The sequence below is a fragment of the Lissotriton vulgaris genome, chromosome 2_1 (assembly GCF_964263255.1).
Source record: "Lissotriton vulgaris chromosome 2_1, aLisVul1.2, whole genome shotgun sequence".
NCBI classification, from domain to species: domain Eukaryota; kingdom Metazoa; phylum Chordata; class Amphibia; order Caudata; family Salamandridae; genus Lissotriton; species Lissotriton vulgaris.
In genome coordinates, this window is record NC_141687.1 from 763,624,459 (window position 1) to 763,652,323 (window position 27,865).

General features: G+C 49.5%; 1 protein-coding gene across 1 annotated transcript in view; it reads right to left on the reverse strand.

The window, feature by feature from the left end:
• Nucleotides 1-27,865, reverse strand: part of FASTKD1 (FAST kinase domains 1) — a 272,895-nt gene that overhangs the window by 56,044 nt on the left and 188,986 nt on the right. The window contains exon 9 of the mRNA XM_086956076.1: nucleotides 2,359-2,473. Coding sequence (XP_086812202.1) covers nucleotides 2,359-2,473 — 115 coding nt within the window. The remainder of the gene's footprint in view (nucleotides 1-2,358; nucleotides 2,474-27,865) is intronic.

Consider the following 27,865-nt stretch of genomic DNA (forward strand, 5'->3'; position numbering starts at 1 on the left):
TCCAATTAATTTTTCTGTGATTGAGACAGAAATGTAGGCCTGTTGGTGGGCCATCAGGAAATGTAATTCCTACATTTGGGGAAATAATTTTGTGCTGTGCACTGATCATAGCCCTCTTGTTTCGATCCTTTCTGGAAACAAAATCAAAGAACACACACCAAAGATTGCCAGGTTGTCCACAGAATTATTACAGTATGACTTCAAAGTCTCTTACTTGCCTGGCAACAAGAATGGTAGGGTAGATTTCTTCTCGAGATTCCCTGTTGCTTTTTAGATGAAGATGAGGACAAGGATAATTGTTTTATTGCCTCCATTGATATGTGTGACGTGTGCTGTGAGTGAAGAAGAGTGGAGAAGCAAATTGGGTAATGATGAGTTACTGGGTCAAGTCATGAAATGTATGAGCTGTGATTGGCCAAAGGAGAAAAATGCATCGTATTCCTTGCAAACATTTGTGAAAGTGTCTCTTGAAATTTGTGTTGAAGCCTAAATATTGATGCATGGAGGTAGATTGATTCCTCCTGAAAGATTCAGACCAAGGTTGATCTGTGGTGCTCATGAAGGGCATTTGAGAAAAGCTCTCACTAAACGTAGATTGCGTGAGGTTTTCTGGTGGCCCTTTATGGATAAAGATACTTTTGTGGGAGAGTGCGTTGTGTGTTTGAATGCGGAAAAGGGTCTTAAGGTAAGGACACCACCCATTCTACCAATTCAGCTTCCAGCTAGGCCCTGGGAGAAAGGTGGTATTGATTTGGTTGGACCATTTAACCAGTTACCTCCCTCTTCATGCTATGCTGTGGTTGCCATCAATAACTATTCTATGTGGCCTGAGGTTCGGTTTTTAGGTGAACTGAATTCCAAGAAAGTTATTGATTTTTTGAAGACATATTTTTGCAATTCGTAAATCAGGAATTTCAAGAATTCTTAGTACAAGGACGTACTGCTCACTGTAAAAGCTCATTTTATCACCCACAAAAAAATTACTGAGCGATTGAAAAGGGTGTTGAACTACTGCAAGCAAGTGTTTTGTTCAGAATGCCGTTCGCTCCATGTTGTGGTTTTACTGCACCACGCCACATTCCTCAACCAAAGTATCTCCTTTTAAATTGTTGCGAGGGAAAAAGTCTTCTTCGAAGGTGTGGCCTGGTTGGATGTCAAGATGGGTGAAGATGAATGCCATTGAGGGTGTGGATGAGCTTGTCAGTGAAAATATTTGTAAAGCACAGCAACGTCAAAAGAGTTACTTTGATGCAAGCAAAAGAACTGTACCACAGAAATGTGCTATTGGTGATGTGGTATGCGTGAAGATTCCTGTCCATTGCAAGAAGAGTGATGTGAAATTCACTGAGCCCATGGTTGTGGACAAGGTTTGTGGGAAAGCGATTAGGGTAAACAACAAACATTGGTGGAACAAGTCTAGAATTGTTAAATTAAAACGGTCATGCTGATGACAAACAATCTTGTGACAATTCAGCTGAATTGCTTAATGATAAGGGCTCTGACAACCATGTTCCAGCAGAGCTGCATGGAAGCATTCGATGTTACTCAATTCGTGTGAGGTTTCATTAGTTCCCTCGAAATTTTGTTTCATTATTTTGTCATTCTTTGGTGCTCTTTTTGTCCTCTTTCCTTTTCTCCAGATTCTCTTTCTTCATGGTACCTCTTTCCTCTTTCTCCCCATTTATTTTCCTGGGCTACCTTGTTTTTCCCTAAGTTTTCTGCTTTTATGTTATATATAAAAATAAAAAAAACAAGGAGGATAATTTAGTGGTTTGCGCTAGTGTTGTTTGTAACTTGTAGAATTTCTCACTGCTGATGGTTCCCTTACACATGTAGAACTTAGAACTTACCTTTGTGTTGGCCAGTGACAATTGCTTTTGTCTGATCATGTGTTGGCTATTGTGCAGTCTCTGCTGTGAATAAACTCGACGTTACTTTTAACACATCAACTGTAGTGACTCCTTACTACACAGTGTCTCAGGAGATGCTAGGCCTCGCATATTTGACACCAAGTGCAAAATAAATAAATAAATGTAAAATATTTACAATGGATGGCCAACAAATTCCTGTCACCGAACATAACTATATCTTTCTGGGTGACAACACTGTGCTTTGGCAGAATCCCATCACCACTGGAGAAAGGAGCCATTGGCTAATGTTGGTTGACCCATTGCCCCCATAGTGTATTCATTCAGTGGTGGACGTAAGCAAAAGGTGAATGACAGTTGAACAGATAAATGGATAAAGAGGGTTGGCTGAAAGCATCTATAGGCAAATACAATATATTCATTTGTATTTATTTAATAAAATCAAACGCACCTTGAGGGTAACAGTTAGACTCTACTACATCATACTTACTCAGGTAAGGAGTACATTTTTGAATGCACACTGCAAAGAACTCATCACCTTGAGGAGGATCATAATTTAGCACACAATAAGGTAGAAGAATAGCATACATAGCAGAATGATGGATCTGGAGACAAAAATAAATGAAATTCTGTTAGCACACTAGTGGAAAACTGTTTAAAGTGCTTCAGATTATTTAAATGTTACTAAGTATCATGAAAATACCATATTTGTTATGATTTTAATAATTGTGCATAATTATTAATAATGTGTGATTTTTACAGCAAACGCCGTAAACTGCCTGTTTTTTCTGCAGATGAGGGAACAGGGAGAGAACATGATATACCTTGGATCACACCATTTGGCTTAGTGGAGAAGACAAGCTCCGATCCTGATTTCACAGTAAACTACATACAGCCTCATTATGAACAGGTCCATAATTCTTAGTGGGACCATAACCCTGCTACCAGCCTAATAAGGCAGTACGGGGTCCACAATGCTAGAGTGGACGTGGCATGTTTCTTCAGGAGCTTTCAGCTTCCGTGAAAGCAGTCAAAATCTCTGGTGAAATGTCAGGGAAGAATAATGAGGAACTACTCTGGCAGCTAGATCTGAGGTACTGATTCCCCCAGTAATTCTTGAAAGCTCAGTAGGCTGTTGGCATTAAAATCATAATCCTAGTTAAATCCACACAACAGAGTTAATGGGACCTCTGATACGATTAATGCCAGAGGTAGGGAATTAACAACCAATGCACTGGGGAACTCATTAGAATACATCACTCAAACCTACTGTAAGTAAGTAGACTTACTGCTCCAGCTTGTTGTTACCAGGATAGCCAAAACCGGTATATTAGTTGAAATTTACATAACATGCACAGTCAACTAAAGCAGTCATCTGCCACAGTTATATTTTAAAACAGTCACTAGATTAAAAACAAGAGAATGCACTTGACTTAAACAGAGTCAACTCTGTAACCTAGTAGATGCAGACATTTGCCTAGGACAGCAAGGTAAGGGGCTGGCATTAAGTAACAAAGCAGTGTTATGTTATCTTGTGACTCCGATTATTAACCCTGTAATATCTCTGCTTATTTAATTCGATCTTCTTACTTCCGATGTCTTTCAGAGTTTCATCATAGCTTTCCTCATCTTGCAATTCCATCTCCTATTTTCCCGTCTTCATGTTTCATCTTTTTACATCTCCTGGTGTGTTCCTGTTCGTCAGTGTCTTCCTGGCTCTCAAAATATAATAATATTCTTGATGCGATTCATTCCAATGTCCATGCCTTCTCGGTCTTCCAAAGTCTTCCAATGTCTGATGCTCTTCCTTAAACTCCCAATGTCGCTTTTTGTTTTCACACGATTTCTCATGTTGTCGGAAATCTCCCAAATTGTTGCGCCCAATGTTTACTGCGGTTCTCAGTGTCTTCCCCTACTCATATCTCACCACATCAATGTCCTACTATATCTCTTAACTTCTCCTTGCACTTTTGTATGTAAAATTTATGAATGACATGTACTGGTTGCTCTTCTGGACCACTTTTCTCTGGCTTATTAATAAAAGGACCAACATTTATGCTGGGGGCTGTTCTAGTCTTGTGGATGTTGCTTCTATCCTTCATATTGATTTTCTTGACTTCCTGCTAAACTTAATTCTCCCAGTAGGAAAAAACTTACATAAACAGTTATAGGGAATACTTTATTAACTATTCAGCCACACTCCAGCTTCAATAAACACTTCAGACTGGTGAGGCACTAGGCTACTATGTTCTCAAACAAGCTTGTCGTTTATTTTTGTGAATAGTATCTCCTTTGTTTATTATCCTGGAAAACTCTGAGGCAGAGCAAAGGTCAGCATGACAGGCACTGTTTTCAGGTCAGGTAACCAGGAGCTAGCACAGACGGATGTGAAAACGACGGGGAAAGGGCAGATAATGTAAGGTTTGGTGATACCAAGGAAACCCTCAGTAGCAGAATGTTGTAGACTGGAGTAGTCTATTACGGTACTGTCCAGTGATTATAAATGAAACTCCACAATAGCTATATGTTGAAAAATAGAGGCTTAACAACTAGATGTTAGTGCTTTTCTTACTACAAATGCAGAGAAAACATTGATTCGATTACAAAACAAGGCACTATGAAAGAGGAGATAAGGCAGGTAGCATGTTGACATTTCAACTGAGCCAGAGAGAAACACAACTACCTATTCCGGTAATCCGAAGTGGACATTTAGCACCTCTAGAACACCCGAATGATATATCGGAAGCATGTGCAACCTTTTATAATAATGTATATAACTCCTAGCACATGGATAAACAGAAGGAAGAAACCGGATTACGCACATTAACCACCGAAAGGCTGAGCCCTCTTTAAAGATGATATTACTATACATGAAATCATCTAGGGAAGATGGAATGCCAGAGTATTTTTACAAGGCTTGCAAGGTTCAGAAATCATATGTGTTGTGCAATGCCTTCAAAGAGGCAGAAACTACGAGGCACCATGGGTCTATATCAAATAGCACAACAGAAATACTGTCACCTAAAGAAGGCAAGGACCAAGAGGAATATGGGAGTCATAGGCAGTTTTCTCTCGTCAATGTGGTTATCAATATATTAGTTAGTTTCTCAAAGAACCATCGCAGAACACAGGCCCACCTTCTGTGGGAGTCTATTCATAAATTAATTTTTATTGCAGATACACAAGGAGCCATTGCACGGTCTTTCTGTGGACCTCGGTATACATCAGCTGTTGTTGCATTACACCCTAGAAGATACACAGCCGTTTAGCCCACACCCCATTAGGTCGGGCGGCGATCGTTTCCGGTGCAATATGTTCATCCACCATTACCAATTACAATTAGACTCTGGCCATCCCAGTTTCTGCGGTTTTGTTTTTGGTTATTTAACATACCTCCCTCCTCCCCCTTCCTCCCCCTAGGTGTTCGAACATGAAAAACTCATATTAGGATTCTATGGTACACAAGTATATTGCAAAACAGCATAAATGGCACATTCCCGCCCCTCCCTCCTCCTCCCATCATCATCACGGTATACACAGTCGTTCAAATCCGGCTTTGCCCAGTGGCTCACCGATCCACCAGACTTCGATAATCCGTCTGTGCTGTCTCTCCGTATCCCCTCTAAGCGCTGCGGCACCTCCACTCTTCCTTCTCACATCCCCCTATAGCCCCCCATCCAGCCCATGATAGTGCCTCCATTTAGACCAGACTTTCCTGAATTTTTTGGGACAACCTCTGGCCTTATACGCGACCCTTTCCGCTGCCATGTACAGGTCTAAGCCCCTTCTCCACTCCTCTAAGTCCGGGGGTGTGGGTGCTCTCCAGTGTTTTGCAATATCTCGTTTGGCCACTACTAGTGCTAGGACTAAGAAGGTGAGTAGTGGGCGGGTTAGGTCTACCTCTGTCGTCATCCCAAGTAGTGCCAATTTGGGGTCTATGGGGATGGGGGCCCCGAGAATCTCCTCCAGTTCCCGGAAGATCTGCGTACAGTACCTCTGTATAACAGTGCAGGTCCATACTGTGTGGAAGAAATCACCCTCTGCCTGCAGGCACCTAAGGCACCCTGGTTCCCCTATTTTCCCCATTTTGCATAGGCGTGCCCTGTCAAAATACGTTCTGTGGAGAAAGTTAAATTGGATCAGCCGTAATCTGGACTATATGGCCACTTCCCGGGGGTGCATCAAGAGTATCTCCCAGTCCAAGTCCTCCATCTCCCCCACCTCCGTCTCCCACGTGTGTCTCCCAAGTTTTGTTAAGTCACCCAGCATATGGTTCGTCAGTGTTTTATATGTGAGGGACACCGCCTTCCCCACCATGTGTTCCTGGAGCAGCCTACCCTCCAGTGGTGCATATTCGGGAATATCAAGGAGCGTGATACTCTGGGCCCTCCAGGCATGGCGTAACTGGACATATTTGAAATGTTGCGATTTGTGTAACCCGAACTCCGTTTGAAGAGCCCCGAAAGATTTCAACTCCCCCTTGGCTATGACATCCCTTATAGTGGAGATACCGATGTCGTCCCATCTCTGGAATCCGCGTAATTTATGTAGCTCGCCAAGCCATTGGCAATGCCACAGTGGTGTAAGTTTCCGTTCCCAACCCATGCGTTTTGTAGCTTTCGTCCAGGCCTTTAACGTAATGCAGGGAGAAGGTGGGCTCCCCTGACCTTCCCATATAGGTACCGTAGCACAGTCCTGGGCGCCAGCTTAGGTCTTTCTAATGCATACGTCGGGTGGTCTGCCGCCGCATGAAGCCAATCATTGATGGGGGTCAGGTGTTCCGCCCAGTAGTAGGCTTCCAAATTGGGGAGCGAGATACCCCCACTGTATTGGTGCCTTTGCAGTGTAGTCAGGGCCACCCTCGCCTGTTTGCCGAGCCAAAGGAAAGATCTCAGATCACCATGGATCCTATTGAAGACCGCTGTTTGCAGTGGATAGTATTCATTTTGGAGGGCATATAAAAAATTCGGTAAAATAATCATTTTATACATGGCCGCCCTTCCCAGGAGTATTAATGGGAGCTGTCTCCAGCGGTCCATATCCGTCACCGCGTTCACAATGATTCGCTCCAGGTTCTTTTGGAACGGGAGAGTAGCGTTTGTCGTGATATATACCCCGAGGTATTGGAACCCTTCCACTGTTGTCTTCAGGTCCCCGGGCAGTCTCCCCCATTGATTGCATCTCCTCGGATCATAAAGTACCGATTTGTGCCAGTTTATTTTGTGGCCTGCCAGTTCACCATAGTGTTCCAGTTCTCTGAAGAGTCCCGGCACTGTCGTCTCAGGCTTAGTAATATATAGCAGGACGTCGTCTGCGTAGAGCGAAATCTTTTCCTGGGACAGTGCCGTCTCGCCTGCGGTAAAGCCGTGGATATTCGCGTTGTGCCGGATTCTGGCCGCAAGGACCTCAATAACAAGCGTAAAGAGAAGTGGTGACAGGGGGCAGCCCTGTCTGGTACCTCTCTGGATGGGAAACTCACGCGATAGCGTACCATTAACCCTCACCCTCGCCCTTGGACCCGTGTAAAGCAGTCTGATCCATGCCGTGAACTTTGGCCCGAATCCAAACCTCTGCAAAACAGCAAACAGAAAGGGCCAGTGCACTGCATCGAACGCTTTTTCAGCGTCCAGGGAGAGGAACCAGTGTGGGTCCTCTCTCTCCTTTACCTCTTGGAGCCAATTATGGGTTCTTCTAAGATTCAGCTTTGTTGCCCTATCAGGCAGAAAACCCGACTGGTCCATATGTACCAGTCCCGTTATTACCGCCCTCAAGCGAACTGCCAAGATGGTCGCTAGCACTTTCACTTCCGTGTTGAGCCAAGATATCGGCCGATAAGAGGCACAGTCATTCCGCGGCTTGCCCTCCTTATACAATGGTATTATGGTGGCCATAGTGAGATCTGGTGGGAGTATTCCCTTCTCAGGAGCACTAACGAGTAGGCCCCGGAGATGGTGGGTCAAGAGGTCTGACGTGCGTTTATAGAGTTCTGCAGGGAATCCATTCGGGCCTGGAGATTTACCTGGTCGGAGCCTAGCTATAGCACTCGTGACATCATTTAGTGTTATGTCCGTTTCTAGCGTCTCCATGTCTTCCGGTAGAAGGACCGGTAAGGTGGTACCTTCAAGATAGTGGAGGGCCTCCTCGTACGTCGCCAGGTCGCGGGCGGCGTAAAAGGTTTCGTAGTGGGTAGCGAATGCTTCTGCTATTTCTGCGTCCGTGTTGCCTCTTGTAGTGTCAATGCGATCTGTCCATCTTTCAGCTCTCTCTTTCCTGCTGAGCCACACCAGCAGTTTCCCTGACTTGTCCCCCACATCGTATAGTCTGTGTAGGGTAGCTAATGACTGGGTCTTGGCTTCGTTCGTCACTAGTTCCCGATATTGTTTCTGGACGTCGAGTAAACGCCGCAGGGTGTTTTCGGACTTATGGGTTAAGTATTTGCCCTCCCATTCTAGAATAGATTGTTCCAGGGCTGCCACCTCCGTTTGTCGTCTCCGTCTGTCCTCCCCTAGTCGAAGTCTAATCCTGTCGCGTAGGACTGGTTTCAGGGCCTCCCACAGAGTGATATTCGAGGCAACCGAGCCCTCATTGTCCGCAAGATATAACTTTATGTCTGTCCTCACGTCTCTCAGTAGTTTTGGATTTTTAAGATCCCAGGCTGCGAGGCGCCAGGATCCCACGTCCCTGGCCCTATCTCGTCCTATCCTTACATACATAGGTGAATGGTCAGATATACCCCTGGCCCTATATTCAGCGATGTCCCCCGTTTTCAGACATTGTCTAGGTAGAAAAACATAATCAAGGCGAGAGAACGTCTAATGCGCCCCGAGTAGTAAGAGTACGCGCGCTGCGTTGGGTGTAACCACCTCCATACATCTGTCAGTCCCATGTTGGACATCAGGTCAAATAATGCAGTCCTGCGTCCGTCGTCTAGTGTATTGCCAGATCTATCAAAGTCGACGCTCATCATGTCATTAAAGTCCCCCCCTACCACCTGCAGCGTGTCCGCCGTGTCAAGGAAGATGTTCGCGATCGCGGCGTTCGTGCGCAACTGCAGTTTGGGTGGTGCGTATACAGATATCAGTGTGTAAGTGTGTCTATTCCAGGTTCCCTGCACTCCCGCATATGTGCCCTGCGGGTCGATCCACGTACGTGTAATGGAGAAGGGCTGGGATTTCCTAACTATTACCGCCACTCCCCTGGAGTCTGATGTATAACCCGCATGGACCAATACCCTTTACCTGCCCCTAGCAATGAAGGCACAATGAGTACCCCTTAGGTGGGTCTCCTGCAGGAAAATAATGTCGGGGTTTGCTTGTTTAATGTATGTATTCACTAGTCCTCTTTATCTTCGATCCCAACCCATTAACATTCCATGTCAGGATGTTAAGCAACTTGCCCGCCTCTTGCAACGCGCCTACGTTACCTGCCATTGGAGAGTGCTGTAACTATATTTGGCCCAACTGTGGCAGTTGGAGGTGTTTCGAAGGCATAACTTGTGTAAGTGCTTCTCTACCTGAATCCTTAGTGTCCCCCACCTAGTCCCTCCCAACGCCCCATCCCAACAAGCATGAAAACCCTCCTCCCCCACAGCACCTCCCTCCCCTTCCAGTTGTGTCCGTATACCAGACATAGCTTTCCGAAGGAGTAGGCCTGTCGCCCACCCACCAAACCCTCCCTAATGAACACCAAACAACCCTACCAACGAGTCAAACAAACACAATGAAGGGGGTGTGTCAACTTGCGTGCTTCTCTGCAGCGGGCCGCCATTTCAGTCCTGCAGGTCCATTCAGTTATCGAGTCGCCAACTGTTTCTCCATGGCACTGTAGGCTTAGTGTACTGCACGTTTTGGGCCTTGCATCTTTTAGGATTTGGAGTCTTGAGATTCAGACTCAGGTGCACTGTGCTGCCCCGACAGGTCTTGTTCCAGGCCCCGGATCTCTTTAACTAACGGATGGTCTGATTGTCCTTCTTCCTCTTCTTCCCCGCCCGATGTGTGGCTATCCAGAATCTCCTCCTCATCTCGTTCCAATCGCGCCGTGTTGTGCAGCACTGCAAATCTCGACCCCTGTGCGGTTGCACCTCTCGGAGAGGCGGAGCGCCCCTTCCGCGTCCTCCCCGTATCGCGACCTCTACACGGCGTTGCTGGTGTTTGTCTCTTAGATCTTCTGGATTTCAGTCTTTGGGGTTTCGGAAGTTCCCATTGAGTCGCATTCCTCAGAGACTTATCTAGCGCATCACGCCTCGCTGTCTCCCTACTATTAAGGATCGGGCGCTCCAACAACCACTGCCACGCGTCCTCTGGGTGCGTGAAGAAAAGTATCTTTTCATTGAATATCACTTTAAGTTTCGCCGGGAACAGCAGCATATATGAAATTTTTAAGTCTCTCAGTTTAGCCTTCACCGAGTCGAAGGATCGCCTCTGCTTTTGCACCTCCTGGCTGTAATCTGGGAAGATCATGACGTGTGAGTTTTCTAGCCGGATCTCACCCTTCTTCCTTGCCTCTTTTAGTATCAAGTCTCTGTCCGCAAAGTTCAGAAAACGTGCGATCACCGGTCGCGGTCGTGCCCCCTCAGGAGGTTTCGCAAGGAGAGCTCTGTGCGCCCTTTCTATTATGAAACACGGCGAGAATTGTGCTTGCGGAATTGTGTCCCGTAGCCACGTATGCAGGAAGGATACCATATCATTCTATTCAATTCCTTCTCGAAATCCAACAAAGTGTAGGTTATTACGCCTAGCCCTATTTTCGGCGTCGTCCACTTTCCAGACAAGCTGACGGCGTGAGGCCTGCAGCTCCGCCATGTCTCTTCGGAGGGTCGTGATCGAGTCTTCGGCCTCACCCATTCGCGTTTCCGCCGATGTGACCCTGTCGGACAGATTCCGAAAGTCCTGCCTCAGTAGTGTCACTTCGGACCCCACCTTGGCAATTTTGACTTCCAGCGCCGCTCTGGACTGCTGGATATCCGAGCAGGAGGCCTGGATCGCCGCCATCAGTAAATCAGTATCTGAGCGTGCGGTCTGCGCCGTTGGGAGGCCCTGCGCCACTGGACGCGGCGCCGCAAAGTTGTCCATAGGGCCTTGTTTGGGGCCTTTCGACTGGATCTCCTTTTTCCCCATGCTTCGTCCTGCAGCTGCCGCAGGAGGGTGTCCGCTACCAGTCGTCGGCCTTCACCCAGGTGTTGGCTGCGGTCTCCCGGTACTCCCCTCCTATCCAAGCTCTCCTCAGTCCTCTGTATCTGCCCGGCCGGGCACCACCTCGTATGACTTCCTTCTTGATCCCCACTGGTACGGGGCCGAGACTCGGGCTCTGTCGTCGTATCCCGACCAGCTACGGCCTTGCCCGCGCCCCCCCGCCAGCTCAGATCTCGTCAGCCTGTCGCGGGTGTTGAGCCTGGCGCCAAGTACACAGGCCTGGTCGTGGGCCTCCGCTTGATCACTGACCGCCCGATATAGGTACCCTTGGCCACACGCCCTCTCTCAGCTTTGGATCACTTACAGCTGCTCTGCGCCCCTGTGTCGCGACCTACTTGTATGGTTGCTGCGAGGCGGTGCACCCCGGTGGTTTCCCCTGCACCTCCGGTTGCAACGGTGGTGTGTATGGCTGGTTGCGCCCAGTCGCGCTGCCGGGTGCCTCCAAGATTGTCTGCAGGTGTCACCTCTCTGCTAGGGAGTGATCGCCCCCGCCCGGCTCCTGGCTCTGCCCTGCAAGTGCACCAGAGTCCCGATCTGCAGGGTGTCGGTGACTATGTACTGGGCGGTCTGTCCGGGTCTTGGGCCTCCTTTGGCCTCTCCTCTCCTCGCTGGCTGCTCCGTCTGCCGTCTCTACCCTCTGCCCCACAGACCTCTCGGGGAACGGCTTGTGTCCGGGCGCCCTTGCTGCTCCCGCCTACTGTGGTGCAGTCCGGGCGGGTGAAGGTCGTCTCCTCTGGGCGTCGCACTTGTGGCGTGTAAGACCCATCAACCGCAGGGGCTCCCGCTATTTTGTCCCGCAGGGGGGTCCCGGCTCTGCTTTAGCACCCCCCGCCTGGCTACCGGAGTACAGGATCCACGGTCAGGGCCGCGGACGGGCTAGGCTCGCACCCCCTATGCGCCTCTCTCCCCGTGCAGGTGGTACGCCGCTCACCCGCAGCGGGGCTCCCCTCACACCGCTGCATTCACCGGCCTCTCCTCTTCCAACCTGCCGGGTGCTCCGTTCGTGTCTCTCGGAGCCGACGTCCCGCCTACACCGCTCTGGGCGCCATGTTGGTGTAGGTCCTACGATGTCCGCGCCATAGCCGGATAGGGGAGTGAGGGGGAGGAGGGGGGGGCATGGGGGAATCGATGAGGGGGCTCTCTTCGGACCTGGCTGTCTTATCCCACGTCCCCCACCGCCGCACACTCAATCAGGGGGAGGTCAGGGAATCAGCGCTCACCACTTTCTGCGCTCCCAGGAGCCGACGGCCACCATGTTGGTGTAACCGGGCAAGCGAGCAGGTCACTCCGGAACATTTATGTTGTTCTTGGCATCAGAAACCTCCGCTTTTTTGTCTCGAGCCGGTGCAGGGCACCCTTAGCCACAGTTCAGCTGTTTTGTAGGAAGTGCAGGATTTGTTGTACGCCGGATCACGAGGCCGCCTTGCAGGAGCTCCGCAGCTGCACGTCCTAACCGGCCATACAGTTGACAACGCCCCCCCCTTCTGTGGGAGTCTAAAGACTTAGGAGTGGACATACTCGCTATTTTGCTAGACGCTGGGATAGCCTTGATCAGGTAAAGTGGGAGTATCTCTTTAGAATATTAGGAAGGTTTGCGTTGGGATAGGGATGATCACACACAAATCAAACAGCTATACCACAACCTGAGGGCGAGGCTACATTGAGGGAGATTCTTGTTGTGAGCAACTCACATTGGAAGGGGAATAAGGAAAGGTTGCCCCTTTTGGCTACTTCAGTTACATAAGCATTGAAGCCAATATATGTGGCCATACACTTGACCACATCCATTAGAGGTATTCACACAATTTAAAAGCTTCTTATATGCAGATTATATTCTTTTCATAACTAAACCGAATACGTCTATCCCTGCACTTATGTCACTAATAGACTCAATTCTTGGGATACAAGATGAATTGGTGAAAATGCGAAGCCTTACCAATGTATAAAGCAGGGTTCTGCAAAGTCTGTCCTGGAGGGCCGGATCCATGCCAAAGTTTAAGCATATCCCCATTCAGATAAATGTTATCTAAAAAATCTGCATGGATCCGGCCCTTCAGGGCCGACTTTGGAGAATCCTGGTCAAGAGCGAACATGTGTATGAGGATAGTGGGACTGCATCTAAAATTAGTCCCTAAGCAGTTACAATATCTGGATATTCTGTTAAATTGGAGAATAACAGATGGTAGAGGCGAGCATTACGCAACGGATGAAAAATATGCAAAATGACTTCCCAGATGGTTGCAGTTACAGCTGTCACTATGGGAAAAATACAGGCAAATAAAATGGTGGTGGCACTTCGACATAACTAAGTACTGGTATGCTGCAAATTACAGTGACTAAGTCAATCACATACTGCTTAGACACTCTTATTAAACAGTTGTTCTGGGGTGGCTCCAAATCAGGGTTGATAATTCACAAGTTGTAGTCACGCAAGTCAGGTGGACTGAGAATGGTTCACATGGAACTTTATCACTCAACACATCATCTGTCCCAGTTGAAGTACCTTAACCCAGTTAAGAAAGAACAACCACTATGGATTGACACAGTTTGCCAAGGCTCAGACAAGAGCCCGGCTGATCCTTATAAATACAAATCACTCAGTAAGCACAATCAGTAATCCAATAGTTGCATTTATACAATTTAACCGAAAGGTTGCTCAAAAGTTATTAAATAAAGTTGCATATTGCTACATAGGTCAGAACCAGTGTGAAACAATGCAGGCCTCACTATCCGGGACCCTCCACTGGTGTGGAAAACCTGGCAATTGGCAGGTGCTGGATCCATGCAGCAACTTAATCCAAACGGTACTATGAAATCCTTCCAGTCACTGAGAGATTAACTTGGCTGTCGAAATAATGAGCAATGGAGACATTCGAAACAGGCACATGTACTACCCACCACCTAGAGTATGGGACATCCATTAAACTGAAAACACCTTTCAGAACATATTCAGACTAACAATGTAAACTAGGGAGTGCTCTATCAGGTTTGTATGGTTTACTGATAGACTACATTTATTCAGCCCCAATGCAGGACACAACTTTGAACTTTTGACATACAACACTTGCATACAACACTTGACCGTGCCTACACTCTTAAGGGTTGGACTACACTATTATCCTCACATGACAGATTGCTTGAGGATAGTAGACTAATAATGACTGCATATGATGTGGAAAGCAGAGTTGTGATCTTCAACATATCTTAAAGGGATTTAATACTATACAGCCATATTAAGTTTAAGTTTAAAATATGTATTGAGCGCAACATACACCTGAACAGTTTCTTGGCGCTAAAGTAGAAGACAGCCCACTGAGCGGGGACAGTCACTGAGACAGGGCTGGAGAATAAACGATAGACTAGGGAAGAGCCTGAGGGAATAAAAAGGTCTTCAAAGCTTTGCGGAAGGCGGAATAATCAGTGAGAGACCTAAGATAAAAAGGGAGAGAATTCCAAAACATGGGGGCAAGAATGGAAAATTTTGAGCCACCCTGTTTTTTTTTCCGGTAACGGGGCACATCTAGGAGGAGTTGGGCCGAGGAACGGAGGTCTCTGCCAGGGACATAGGCCTTGATGGCCGATGATATAAATAGGGGGGCCAGGCCAGTCCTGGCCTGGAACACCATGCAGCCTAGTTTAAACAGGGCACGCTCCCGCACCGGGAGCCAGTGAAGAGTTTTCAGGAGGGGGGAGGAGTGGTGGGATTTAGGGAGACCAAAGGCAAGACGAGCAGCCTGGTTTTGCACTAATTGCAATTTACGGAGGCTGTACTGAGGGATGCCATTATACAGAATGTTCCCGTAGTCCAGGCGGGACAGGACCAGTGCGGACATAATTAGCTTGAGTGCAGGGAAGGAAAAGAAATATTGGCGAAAACGATCTGGGAAATGCTAACTAAAGATATCAGTAGTACTGTGGTATCATCAAACAGCTTAGCGCTAATACACAATGTTTGACTACATAAGACTCTCTAATCTTAAGAGGAGATGGCTAGCGATGGCACTGGCAACTGGAAAAGTCTGCATCCTGCACCACTGGATGAAAATCTACCATACCATTCATAGAATAAATGGCCAGCGAGATATTTTCGACCAGCCATGGGACTTTTATCATAGACCAACTTAGGGATGAACTCAGACCTCGGTTGTGCACTCGCCCCAAGCAAACTGCCTATATTCTATATATATCTCATAAGAGGTGATGGCCTACCTCAGAAAGGATAGGGGCTTTTCACTCTTATATAGTAAACGTGATTGTCTATTCCCTGTATATGAAGGTGGTGATTTTTGGTATGTTGGAATAAAAAGTGTATCATCGTATTATAAGGAATTGCGTGTAAGGGGGTGTAGTGGTGAGACACAGAGGGTCGGTGGGGTTCACTTGGACAGAAAACTTTAGAGATAGAACGGATAAACAATATGCCTTGGGCTTTTTGCCACCTTCGTTAATAGAAAGATGCATGCATATCGTTTGAACGCAATATGTACTGATAAGTATTTGTATGTTTCTGTTGAAAATGATAATATGGCACACACAAAAAACTCAGGCTCCAGATGACTGCCGCTACCCATGATGCCTTGTAATGACAGTTGCCTCAGTCAGAACTTTTTAATTGAAATAGTCAAGACTAGGATTACATTTCAGGATTTTTTAAACCAGATACGGAAAACAAGGAGGAGGGAAAGGAGGAGGGTCCTTTATGATTTCTAAAAGATTCTAATGATGCAGAAACAAGAATACAAGTGAGTAACCATTTTGGCTGCAGTGTAGGATGTTCCTTGACAGTCAAAAGTTAGAATAGAGGAGGAGGAGCTTAGCGGGCGACCAAGATGGCCGCGTAAGCTCGGAGCTCCGTGGACCGTCCGATCCACCGCAATTATCCTGCTTAGAATCCTGGTCCACGTTGGTGGCATTGTATGGCTGGCGGCCTGCTGAGGCGGGGGCTGCAATCGGATTCCAAATCGGTGGCTCCTGAGTGAAGTTACGTCGAGCTGAACTCCGCTCCGTAACGGTGCCATTGCCCATCCGGACTTCGTCACTTCGCCACTTCGCTCGATCGCACGGACGGGGCCTTGCCTGCCATCTCCTGGGTGCAGTCGCTGTGATCTGGCCTTGCCCTGGTCGACCTGACTGGGGTTTTCTCTGATCTGATTGACTCCTGGCTGTGGACCCTGGCCTGAGACCTCCGGTCCTTTGTTCTCGGGGACCCAACATGGCGGGCAGAGGCGATTCGGAGAGGGCATCTAATAAAGGTAGTCGTGGCAAACCACAGACGCAGAACAACCGCATGGAGCGGTATGTTAACCTCAAATCGCCACCTACGTCGGGTGCGGTCTCCAAGGGGACCCCAGCTACTGCCCTGCCGGACGGATCGGATCCTACTCTGACGGACATTATGGGTGCCATCACCAGTCTCCGTGCTGACGCACAACACCAGCACGAGATCCTGTCTCACAAGGTGGATTCCATGGCCATCGATATTGCTCTGATCAGGACCGACTTGGGCAAGACGAACGACCGTGTGAGAGCGCTGGACATTAAGACCACTAGTCTGACCTCGGATGTCTCTGAACTGCAAACGGAGGTCCGGAACCTACGATCGGCTGCCGATCAGTTCTCGAAACGGCTGGAGGATTTTGAGGGGCGAGCCAGGCGGCAGAACGTCCGCTTAGTGGGTGTCCCGGAAGGGGGCGAGGATGGAGCGGCGGACCTCTTTGTGGAGGAATTGGTCAAGACGCATTTGGCGCCCTCTGGACTGAGCAACTTCTTTTCGGTGGAACGGGCCCACCGTGTACCGGGTGGTCCACCTAAAACGGGGGCGACGCCACGACCCATTGTGGCGCGCCTCCTTAACTTCAGGGACCGAGATGCGATCCTCCAGGCGTCCAGATCGCACGGACCACTGCACTACCAGAACGCGGAGGTGCATTTTTACCCTGATTTCACCAGACAGGTGCAACGCCAAAGGCTGAGCTACGCAGGAGTCAAGAGACGCCTCAGGGACATGGGTCTCAAATACTCGATGCAATTCCCTGCGAAGCTCCGTGTGGAATATAAGGGCCGCGCATACTTTTTTGACTACCCGGACAATGTGAGCGAGTGGCTGGACACTGTAACACCAGAACGGGAAGAGCGAGAGGAAGATGTTGGAGGCGCCTCGGGCGGAGCGGAACGGCAGGAATGAACTGGGAGCCGGGGCTACCCTTGCCTCGAATGACCGCCGGACTACTGTTTTGGTGTGATTATTCTCTCCTTTATTCATATGGTGGGTGGCGGGACGATTCCACGGGGATTCCTTCCTCCTCTGGGTCTTTGGTAGAATAGTTAATGGGGCGACAGGCACACTGCAGGTTGGGAGGGCTTTTTAGTCTAACGCAGGGGTGCAGGGTGGGGGGTTGGTTGGGTACAGTTTTTGTTTGTTGTGTGTTTCTCTTTTTTTCTTTTTTGTGGCACACGGACAATGGTGATCCTGGACTTTTATTGATGCAAGTGTCTTTGGGTGATGGGTGGGGCGGGTGGTGGAGGGATGAGGGGTAGGGTGCTGAAGATTCTTAGTTGGAACGTTAACGGGTTGGGTGATCGCATCAAGAGAGGGGTGGTTATTCAACTGGTTAAACGGCATAAGCCGGATGTTGTACTTCTGCAAGAGACGCACTTGGTGGGCAATGCCTGTAAAGCCCTGAATCGCAAAGGTTATAAAATGGTGGCCCATTCGGGGTTCTCTTCCGGCTCCAGGGGGGCGGGGATTCTTGTGCGCTCATCCCTTCCCTTAGAGATAGAGACCACTTTGATAGATGATAGGGGGAGGTACGCCGCTGTGTCCGGGAGATGGGAAGGGCGTTCCCTCACGTTGTTGTCTGTGTACGTCCCCCCAGGGCTGCAGTCCAGTACTTTTCGAGACCTTGGTGGTGCCATTTTGTCTATGCCGGTTGGTCGTTTGATAGTGGGGGGCGATTTTAATTCGGTTTGCTCTGGGCTCCTTGATCGCCAGCCGCCTCGCGACCTACGTGGACCGCAAATGTGGTTGCCGTCCTTTCTAGATTCTACTGGGCTGGTGGATACGTGGCGGCTTTTGCACCCCACGCTTCGTCGATTCTCTTTCTTGTCGGGTGCGCACGGGAGTCTCTCGCGGATTGACTATGTCCTTACGCTGGCCTCGGACGCACTAGCTGTGTCGGAGGCCCGCTTCCTTGCCCGTGGCATTTCTGATCATTCCCCGCTATGGGTCTCCTTTGACTTTGGCGTGACTCTGTCGGAACGCCCGGCGGCGGTCAGTCCTTGGTATTTTCGCGATTTTAAGACCCGCACCCTTTTGGCCAAATCTATCGACCTTTACTTTATCGAAAATGTGGGCTCGGTGGAGTCGGCCGTCACACTGTGGGAGGCTTTTAAGACGGTGCTCCGTGGAGAGGCCCAGGCACTCATTGCGGCCACCCGCCGTGAGAGAGACTCGGCTATGCTGGCTGTCGAACAGGAGGTGCTACACCTCGAGACCCAGCTGCGCTCCGGCCCTGACCCTTTGGCCCTCCACAATCTCTCGTTGAAACAAGCGGAGTACCAAGCTTTGGCCACTGATGCCGCTCTTGTCCTCGCCAAGGAACAGCAAGGCCGCATCTACGATGTGGGTGATAAAGCCGGGAAACTGTTGGCATGGCTCGATAAGAGAGAGATGGCCAGCCGAGTGGTGCCGGAGCTCCTTGGTGGGGACGGTACGATCCTGACGGACCCCAGCGCCATTGTGGACTCTTTCGCGGACTACTTCCGCGGAGTCTATGAGTCTGTCTCGGAGTTCTCGGAGGCGGAAACGACGACCTTCCTCGCTGATATCGACCTCCCCAGTCTCTCCGAGGAAGAAAGGGAAGACCTGGATAGGGACATCACCGCGGACAAGATTGACCTTGCTATCCGCTCCCTTAATTCGGGCAAGGCTTCTGGGCCCAATGGAATTCCAGTGGAGCTGTACAAAATCCGATCGGATGCGGTTTCCCCGCATCTCCGCAAGATGTACCTTGAATCCTTTGAAAGAGGCTCCCTTCCCCTGGACCAACGACTGGCTACCATCGTGGTCATCCATAAGGAAGGTAAACCACGGGACGTATGTCGCTCTTACCGTCCTATTTCCCTCCTTAATGTGGAACCCAAGGTCCTTGCCAAACTCCTGGCTAATCGGTTAATTGGAGTTATTAGCGACCTCGTGCATCCCGATCAATCTGGATTCATTCCCCACCGTAACACCGCCCTGAACTTGCGCCGCCTTCATGGGGTTATGGCCCGGGCCCACACTCTCAAAGATCCAGCGGTGTTGGCGTCCCTGGACGCCACCATGGCCTTTGATTCACTAGAGTGGCCTTACTTATGGGCGGTTCTGGCTAAATTCGGATTCGGACCGGTCTTCATCAGTTGGGTGAAGCTCCTCTATGCGGACCCGATGGCCAATGTCACGGTCAATGGTCGCCTGTCAGCGCCCTTCCCTTTGCGCCGTGGCACAAGGCAGGGTTGTCCCTTGTCCCCCCTGTTGTTTGCTCTGGCTCTTGAACCCCTTGCGGCACAGCTGCGTTCCCATCCCGACCTGAGAGGTATTGAATGGGCCCCCGGCTTTGAGGACAGGGTCTCTCTATACGCTGATGACATCCTGTTATACATGTCTTCACCGGGTAGATCCCTTATTGTGGCCTGCGATGTCATCAAACTGTTTGGGCGATACTCTGGCCTGGTTATTAACTGGGCCAAATCGTCCCTCTATGTCCTCAAAGGGGATACCCCGCGCCTCCCCGGGGGCTGCGGCATCCAGATTGCGTCGCGCGGCTTTAAATATCTGGGCATATACATATCCAGCAACGCCAAGCTCCGGTATGACAATAATCTGCTCCCTCCTCTTCAGAGGCTGCGACGTGACGTCGAAAGCTGGTGCCACCTGCCACTCTCTCTCCTGGGCCGTGCTGCCCTTTTTAAGATGATGGCACTTCCCAGATTCCTCTATGCACTACAGAATGCGCAGGACCCTGTCCCGGCCCGATACTTCCGCGACATCGAAGGCCTTCTTCGTAACCTCCTTTGGGAGGGCCGCCCCCGTGTGGCCCTCCACAAACTCACGCTTCCTTGGTATGATGGGGGCATAGCCCTCCCGGATGTGCGCCGGTACTATTGGTCGTCGCAGCTTGCTGCCCTGAACCATGGTTTTTACGGCCCAGTGGAGAACCCTGGATACGCCATGGACAGATGGCTGATGGGCGGCGGGAATTATTATCGTGCCCTATATTCCAGGTCCTTTGACCGCAAACTGACTGGCCCCACCCGCACGGCGGTTCGCATTTGGAAAACGGTTACCAAGGCGCAGGGATGGCAGGGCAGGCTCACGAAGTTCACTCCCCTCTTTGACTCCGACATCCTGGGTAGGCTGTGGCACACCAAAGGTTTTGACAAGTGGGACCTCATTGGCATCAGCAGGGTTGAGGACATGATTTCTAGGGGTTTGATTAAGACCTTCCCCCAGTTACAGACTGAGTACCAGCTGGGCGCGACGGAGTTCTTCCGCTACGCACAGTTGAGACATGCGCTACTCTCGGCCTCCCCGCCGGATGGCGTCATTCCTGACAGTTCCCCGCTGGAGGATAGGATCCTAGACGGGCATGTGCCAGACAGTGCGATCTCCCTTGCCTACAAGAAGCTGATAAATGTACGTACAGACCTCCTTCTTGGCTTGCGGGATCGGTGGGTGGCGGATGGCCTTGAGCTGGACGACGAGGACTGGCAGAGTGCGGTTTCCTCTCCTAAGGAGGTTGCCATCTCTTCCCGTCTTCGCCTCGTACAGTTTAAGATCCTTCACCGGGTGTACGTGACTGGGCCCCGATTGATGCGCATGGGTTTCTCCCCGGATGGTCTTTGCCGCAGAGGGTGTGGGGCCCCTGCCACCTTCCTCCATATCCTTTGGGATTGCCCGGTGATCGCCTCCTATTGGAGGAGGATCCACCGCGTGATGGCGGAGGTTACTGGCGTGGCTTCCCATGCGGAGGCCCGTCGGTGCCTCCTGAATGTCTGGGAACCGTCCGATCATAATGTCGCGCAGACTAGGTGGGTTACCCTGGGGAACATGGTGGCGAAGAGGGACATAGCCCAGCGGTGGGGCGCTACCACGGCCCCCCTGCTGGTGCAGTGGAAGGCCAACATGGATTGGTGTATGTTCAGGGAAAAGACAGTCTATGTAGCCAGGGGGAGGCCACGGAATTGGATGAAGGTCTGGGGGGCGTGGAATGAATATAGGGGGGATGTGTGCCAACCGCCTGAACCAATTGACCAGCAGGAGGCTGCATTGCCCTGACCTGTGACACCAACTGAGCTTTAAATTGTTTCTTTCTCCTGAAGCCCTCCCCCTTCTCCCTCTATCCCATCCTGCTTCTTTCCTTTTTCGATAGTATTACTGCCTTACTCCCTACCCGTCCCCAGACACCCAGCGTCACACACTTTTTGCTTACTGCCACTTTCGCGCCCACGGGCGCCAGTTGTTTTCTCTTTCTTATAAAATTAACCTTTGATGATTATGTTCTGATGTTGCACACTATTGACCTCCTTCATATTTGGCTGCCCTGCCTCCGGGATGTTGGGCTAAATAGCTGTGTGTTGTGCTCTTAAATAAAGGTTTTCAAAAATTTAAAAAAAAAAAAAAAAAGTTAGAATAGAGTAGCAAGTGAGAAAAATTTCGCAACCTTTGTGGCTCGTATGCGTAATGAATAAACTGTACCTAATCGAAGCAACCACTGGAACTTTGAATGCAGTTCAAGCTGAAAAAGTTACTCAAAAAGTCAGCTTTTGCATTAGAATCAAGACAATATCTTGTGAAAGTGTGGACTGATTCCCAATGTCAGCCTTACATATACCTTAAAGAAGAGCATTTCTCAGCCAGGCTATGGTGTCTGCTTTTTTTCTCAGTTGGAATGGGCTCTCGGTCTCCCGGTCAGGAGGTTTACTAGCCAATTGATAACATAGGGCTAAGGAAAATACAAGCCAATGAGAGATGGACTGTTTTGAAGTGGTCTTATTCTTAGACTCTCTTCGTTGATAGGGTCCAGTTGCTGGTGGCGTTGCAGTTGTGGCTGATAGGACCAGAGAGAGAACTGAACCCTCCAAAGGGCAGTACTGACAGACTCCGTGCTTGCACTGAAATCTGAAGAATTTATTCTTCTCAGAGATCCACAGTCTTAAGGGTCTCAACATTATTCATCACCCTAACCATCTCCTACTTTGTATGTTGACCAAATTAAGAGGAGCTTGAGAATTCTCAGTCGTGCATCAGGCTTCAGAGTAGTGAGGTGCTACAAGGATGACTGTTGAAGGTGATACAATGATAGTACCCTAATGCTGTCAACTCCGAATAACCTGTGGCCACTCTAAAATCCTGGTTCGTTACCAGTGAACCTTGACGTACCATATCTTTAAAGTCCTGATGTCATGGAAGGACTTCGGTGAAGAGTTTGAGACCATCCAAGATTTCCTAGTCTTATAGTCACTGGCTGAATTTAGTAGTGTAGCTGCTGCTCAAACGTCATCTTATGAGCCATATCCATTCTTTTGATCTCCCGGGTTAGGAGGTGTGGAAGTTCCAAGGGTAGTGACTTGCCTTCTAACCACTAACACTATAACAGAATTCAGCCTGGAATCTGTTATTAGGAAGTCCGGACCATGTTGAGGTGTTTTTTGTTTCTTTAGCAGATACAGAATTCCTGCTTTAATATTGGCAGGAGTAAGCAATTTATCCTCTGCCAAATCGAGTAACCTGCAGTAGCAAGGGTCTTGGCAATGCACTGTGTTGGAAGTGTTTCTATAATCACAGACAATGAATATGGGATGCCTCCAAGGGGATATTCAGTTTTGAGGCTCCCCCTATAGAATATCGTGAAAAGTGACTATCATCCGCCTGACAGACCTTCAATGGCAAGCCTGCAAGTAAAGAAGACCTTAAATGCCCATCGCATGACACAACTAAGAGAGTGACAATGACGGATATCTGTGCCACCAGCTTCTTGTAGATTCAGAGCCTAAATCCCTCAAAGAAGGCTACATGGGATGTGGCAGAACACGACCGCCAAAAGATTTTTATGGTGACAGAGGCAGTTTCTTTGATGTTGACAATGTTTGACATGAAACAGTTTTCAGAAAAGGGAGATTAAGAGGCTTCAATAATATCTGAAGTAGATCCAATGCAGGGATGACAAAATAAGGAGGCCCAAATGTTGTGAATGGCACTGTGCTAATCCTATTCCTTAAAACTTTCATAGAAAACCAGACATTTGAAGTGAGCTGAGTCGCTGGTGGTGTAGGGTGCTCTATATACAGGAGCTGCTCTCCACCTAAACTTGGGAAACATATTATATGTAATTATTATTTTTCCACCAGTAGGTAGTAATAGATAGGACTATGTTTTCATAGGAAAAGTATTTTTTTACTTGCCTATAACTTTGGCGCAGTTTGATGAATCTTCACAAAATTTTCCCCCAAAAAATGTTCTTGTGATTCTTGTTGCACATGGAAAGTTTCAGAGGGATTCATGAAGCGGGGGCTCAGAAAAATGGTTGTGATAAAAGGGTGTGTTTGCAATATTAATTCCCATAGAAACCTGTCAACATGTTTATGTTTATGGTATTTGTAAAGCGTGTGACTATCCTTGGGCATCTCAGCGCTGCGATACGGGAACAAGAGCAGGAGGGAAAGACTAGCCTTGTGGAAAGAGCCAGGTCTTGATTTTTTTCCTGAACTGGGTTTCATTTTGGATGGATCGGATGTCGAGATCCAAGCTGTTCCAGAGTTTGGGTATTAGATGGGAAAAGGATCTACCCCCCCCCCTCATCCCCCCCCCCCCCATCTGGCTCTTTTAGCAATGGTGCTCTTCATGAGGAATTTTGAGCTGGTTCTCAGTTGTCGTTGGGGAATGTAGTGGGTAACCAGTTTTTGAAAAAGTGCGGGCCCCTCCCGTGCATAGCACAATGGGCTCGATTAAGTGCTTTTTAAATTTGATTATTGCCTGAACCGGGAGCCAGTGAAGTTTCTTCACTCTGGGTGTAATTGACTGTTGTCTGGGTATGTTTAGTAGTAACCGAGCTGCTGGGTTTTGGACGACTTGCAGACGGTTAACTACATATTTCGGGGATCCCAGGAAGAAGGAGTTGCCGTAGTCCAGCCTTTAGACCACTAAGGCCTGGACCACCGTTTTTTTACCATCTTCGGGGAGTAGGGGCATGATCTTTCTGAGCATGCGTAGTGTCCCGAAGCAGGTGCTGGAGAGCTTTTTAGCCTGGGTCTCCATTGTGAGATTTTTATCTAGCCACATGCCCAGATTTTTTATGGCTGGTTTGGATGACGGAGGTGGTCCCCAGTTAACAGGCCATGGGATATTAACATGGGAATTCAGGCTATTGCCCAGAATCATCAGCTCCGTTTTTTCCCCGTTCAACTTAAGTTTGCAATCAAGCATCCATGATCCGATTCTCTCGAGGCACTGGGTAAGTTGTCGGAGGTCAGAATTCAGGGTGTCAGATTGAAAAGACTAGTTGCGTATTATCCGCGTAAGACACGACGGAGATACCAAAATCTTGAATAATGCGTGCTAGGGGGCTGAGATAAATATTAAAAAGGGTAGGGCTCAGGGAAGATCCCTGAGGTACTCCCCAGGGGGCCGGGAAGGAATCAGACTTGAACCCACCCTCCACACATTGGAAGGATCTGTCCCTTAGGAACGAGGCCACCCAATCTTTCGCTGTGCCTTTTATGCCCACCTCTTCCATTCTTTGTGTTAGCACTGCGTGGTCAACCGTATCAAATGCGGCGCTGAGATCTAAAAGCACCACAGCTGCCATTTTTCCTTGATCCAAGATGGATTTAAGTTGTTCCGTGACCACCAGCAGTGCTATGCTTGGGTCGAAACCCCATTTGTGTTTGGTGGATTATGTCATTATTTTCAAGGAAGGTGGAGATTACGAGTTAGTGTGTTTCTCCGCCATTTTGCCCACTATTGGCAGAAGAGAAATTGGTCGGTAATTGGACAGTTCAGCTTGATCTAAGTGTGGCTTCTTTAGCAGGGGTTTGATGACGGCATGTTTCCATTCTTTTGGCACAATGCCCTGCTCAAACGAAAGGTTGATGAGGTTCCTTAGTTGGGTGGCAACAGCTTTCCCACCTTGGGCAAGAATATTGGGGGGTGCAGGGTCTGAGGGAGAGCCTGATTTTTTTTTATTTTATTAATGCTGTTGCCTGCTCTAGTTCGGGGGGGGGGGGCGGTATAGTCATAAGGACTGTTCCGTCCGGTAGAGCAGGGCTTTGAGATTCGGATGATGTGGGGAGGAAGTTTACTGGCGACTCTGGGGGTTTGGACTGGAGGGAGTTATAAATGATTTCAATTTTATTTTTGAAAAAGGTTGCCAATCCATTGCACCTTTCTTTAGAGTGTTCTAGGCTGTAGGGCTCTTGGGCTGGTGAGGGCTTTTACAATCTTGAATAGTTCCATAGCGGAGTTGGAGGATTTGGCAATTCTATCTTCATAGAAGATGGGCTGTGCTTTCCGGACGCTATTTTGATAGCGCCGGATGGCCGCTCTGTATGAGGTTTTTAATTCGGGGTTATATGACTTTCTCCATTGTCTCTCCAGCCTTTTGCAGTTCTTTTTCTCCTGCACTAGCATTGGGGAGAACCAGGAGGATCGGTTGTTATTTTTATGTAATAAGGGGCCTAGCTTCCTGAAGTTTCTATTGATGGAACTGCTTATCCAGGTGTGCCAGTTGCTATGTGCCTTGTGCAAGTCTTTGGTTTCCGGGGGTGTAGATGACTCTAGATCACGGATCCAGGCCTCTGGTACAGTTTTGGGCCATTTCCGTCCAATAACCGTGTTGGTTTTGTTAGGGACGGGTATGGGGATCTGGAGCTCAAATGGAATGAAGGCATGATCTGTCCAAGGCATCCAGATTGGGTCTAATACTTTTAATCTTTGGTCATTAGAGAAGATGGGATCTAAAATGTGTCCTTTCTCATTGTTCCCGGAGGAAACTAATTGTGCGAGTTGTAGGCCTTCCATATCGGTTAGGCATCTCAATCAATCAATCAATCAATCAATCAAAGCATTTATATAGCTCACTACTCACCTAGAGGGTCTCAAGGCGCTCGGGGAAGGGGATCCGCTACTGCTCGAACAGCCAGGTCTTGAGCTGCTTCCTGAAGGCGAGGTGGTCCTGGGTCAGGCGGAGGTGGGTCGGGAGGGAGTTCCATGTCTTGGCGGCGAGGTAGGAGAAGGACCGTCCCCCTGTGGTGGCTCTTCGGATGAGGGGGACGGCGGCAAGGGCGTGGCCGGTCGATCGAAGCTGGCGTTTGGGAGCGTAGAAGTTGAGGCGGCTGTTGAGGTATCCTGGTCCTTGGTTGTGTAGGGCTTTGCGAGCGTGTGTGAGGAGACGGAAGGTGATTCTCTTGTTGACCGGGAGCCAGTGCAGGTCTCTCAGGTGTCCGGAGATGTGGCTGCGACGGGGGATGTCCAGGATGAGTCGTGCTGAGGCGTTCTGGATCCGCTGAAGTCTCTTCTGGAGTTTGGCGGTGGTTCCTGCGTAGAGGGAGTTGCCGTAGTCCAGACGGCTGGTGACGAGGGCCTGGGTGACCGTCTTCCTGGTCTCGGTGGGGATCCACCGGAAGATCTTACGTAGCATGCGCAGGATGTTGAAGCATGACGAGGAGACGGCGTTGACTTGTCTGGTCATGGAGAGGGAGGAGTCCAGGATGAAGCCTAGGTTGCGTGCGTGGTCTGTTGGTTTGGGTGCGCTGCCTAGGGCGGGGGGCCACCAGGAGTCGTCCCAGGCGGAGGGTGAGGATCCCAGGATGAGGACTTCCGTCTTGTCCGAGTTCAGTTTCAGGCGACTGTTCTTCATCCATTCGGCTACCTCTTTCATCCCTTCGTGAAGGTTGGCTCTGGTGGTGGCGGGGTCGTTGGTGAGGGAGAGGATCAGCTGGGTGTCGTCGGCGTAGGAGATGATGTTGAGGTTGTGCTGGCGTGCGATGTCTGCGAGGGGGCTCATGTAGACGTTGAAGAGGGTTGGACTGAGCGAGGAGCCTTGAGGGACGCCGCAGATGACTTTGGTGGCTTCCGATCTGAACGGGGGAGGCGAACTCTCTGTGTCCTTCCGGCGAGGAAGGAGATGATCCACTCCAGTGCCTTCTCCTGGATTCCGACGTTGCTGAGTCGCTGCACTAGTGTACGGTGGCAGACAGTGTCGAAGGCCGCGGAGAGGTCTAGGAGGATGAGGGCTGCTGTTTCTCCGTTGTCAAGCAGTGCTCGGATGTCATCGGTGGATGCGATCAGGGCGGTCTCGGTGCTGTGTTTGGCTCGGAAGCCAGACTGCGAGAGGTCGAGGGATCCGTTCGTCTCGAGGAAGGCGGCCAGCTGCTTGTTGACGGTCTTCTCGATGACTTTTGCAGGAAACGGGAGCAGCGAGATGGGGAGGTAGTTCTTGAGGTCGGTGGGGTCGGCTGATGGCTTCTTTAGTAGAGCGCTGAGTTCGGCGTGCTTCCAGCTCTCCGGGAAGGTAGCGGTGTCGAAGGAGGTGTTGATGATGTCCCGCAGGTGGGGTGCGATGACAGCATCGGCCTTGTTGAAGACGTGGTGAGGGCAGGGGTCGGTCGGAGATCCGGAGTGGATGGAGTTCCTCGTGCGGATGGTGTCTTCGGTGCTGATCTGGGTCCAGGCGCGGAGGGTGGTGGTGGGGGGCGGTGGTTCGGTCGCGGCGTGCGTCGGTTGAGTGCTGAAGCTGTTGTGTATGTCCGCGATCTTGTTGTGGAAGT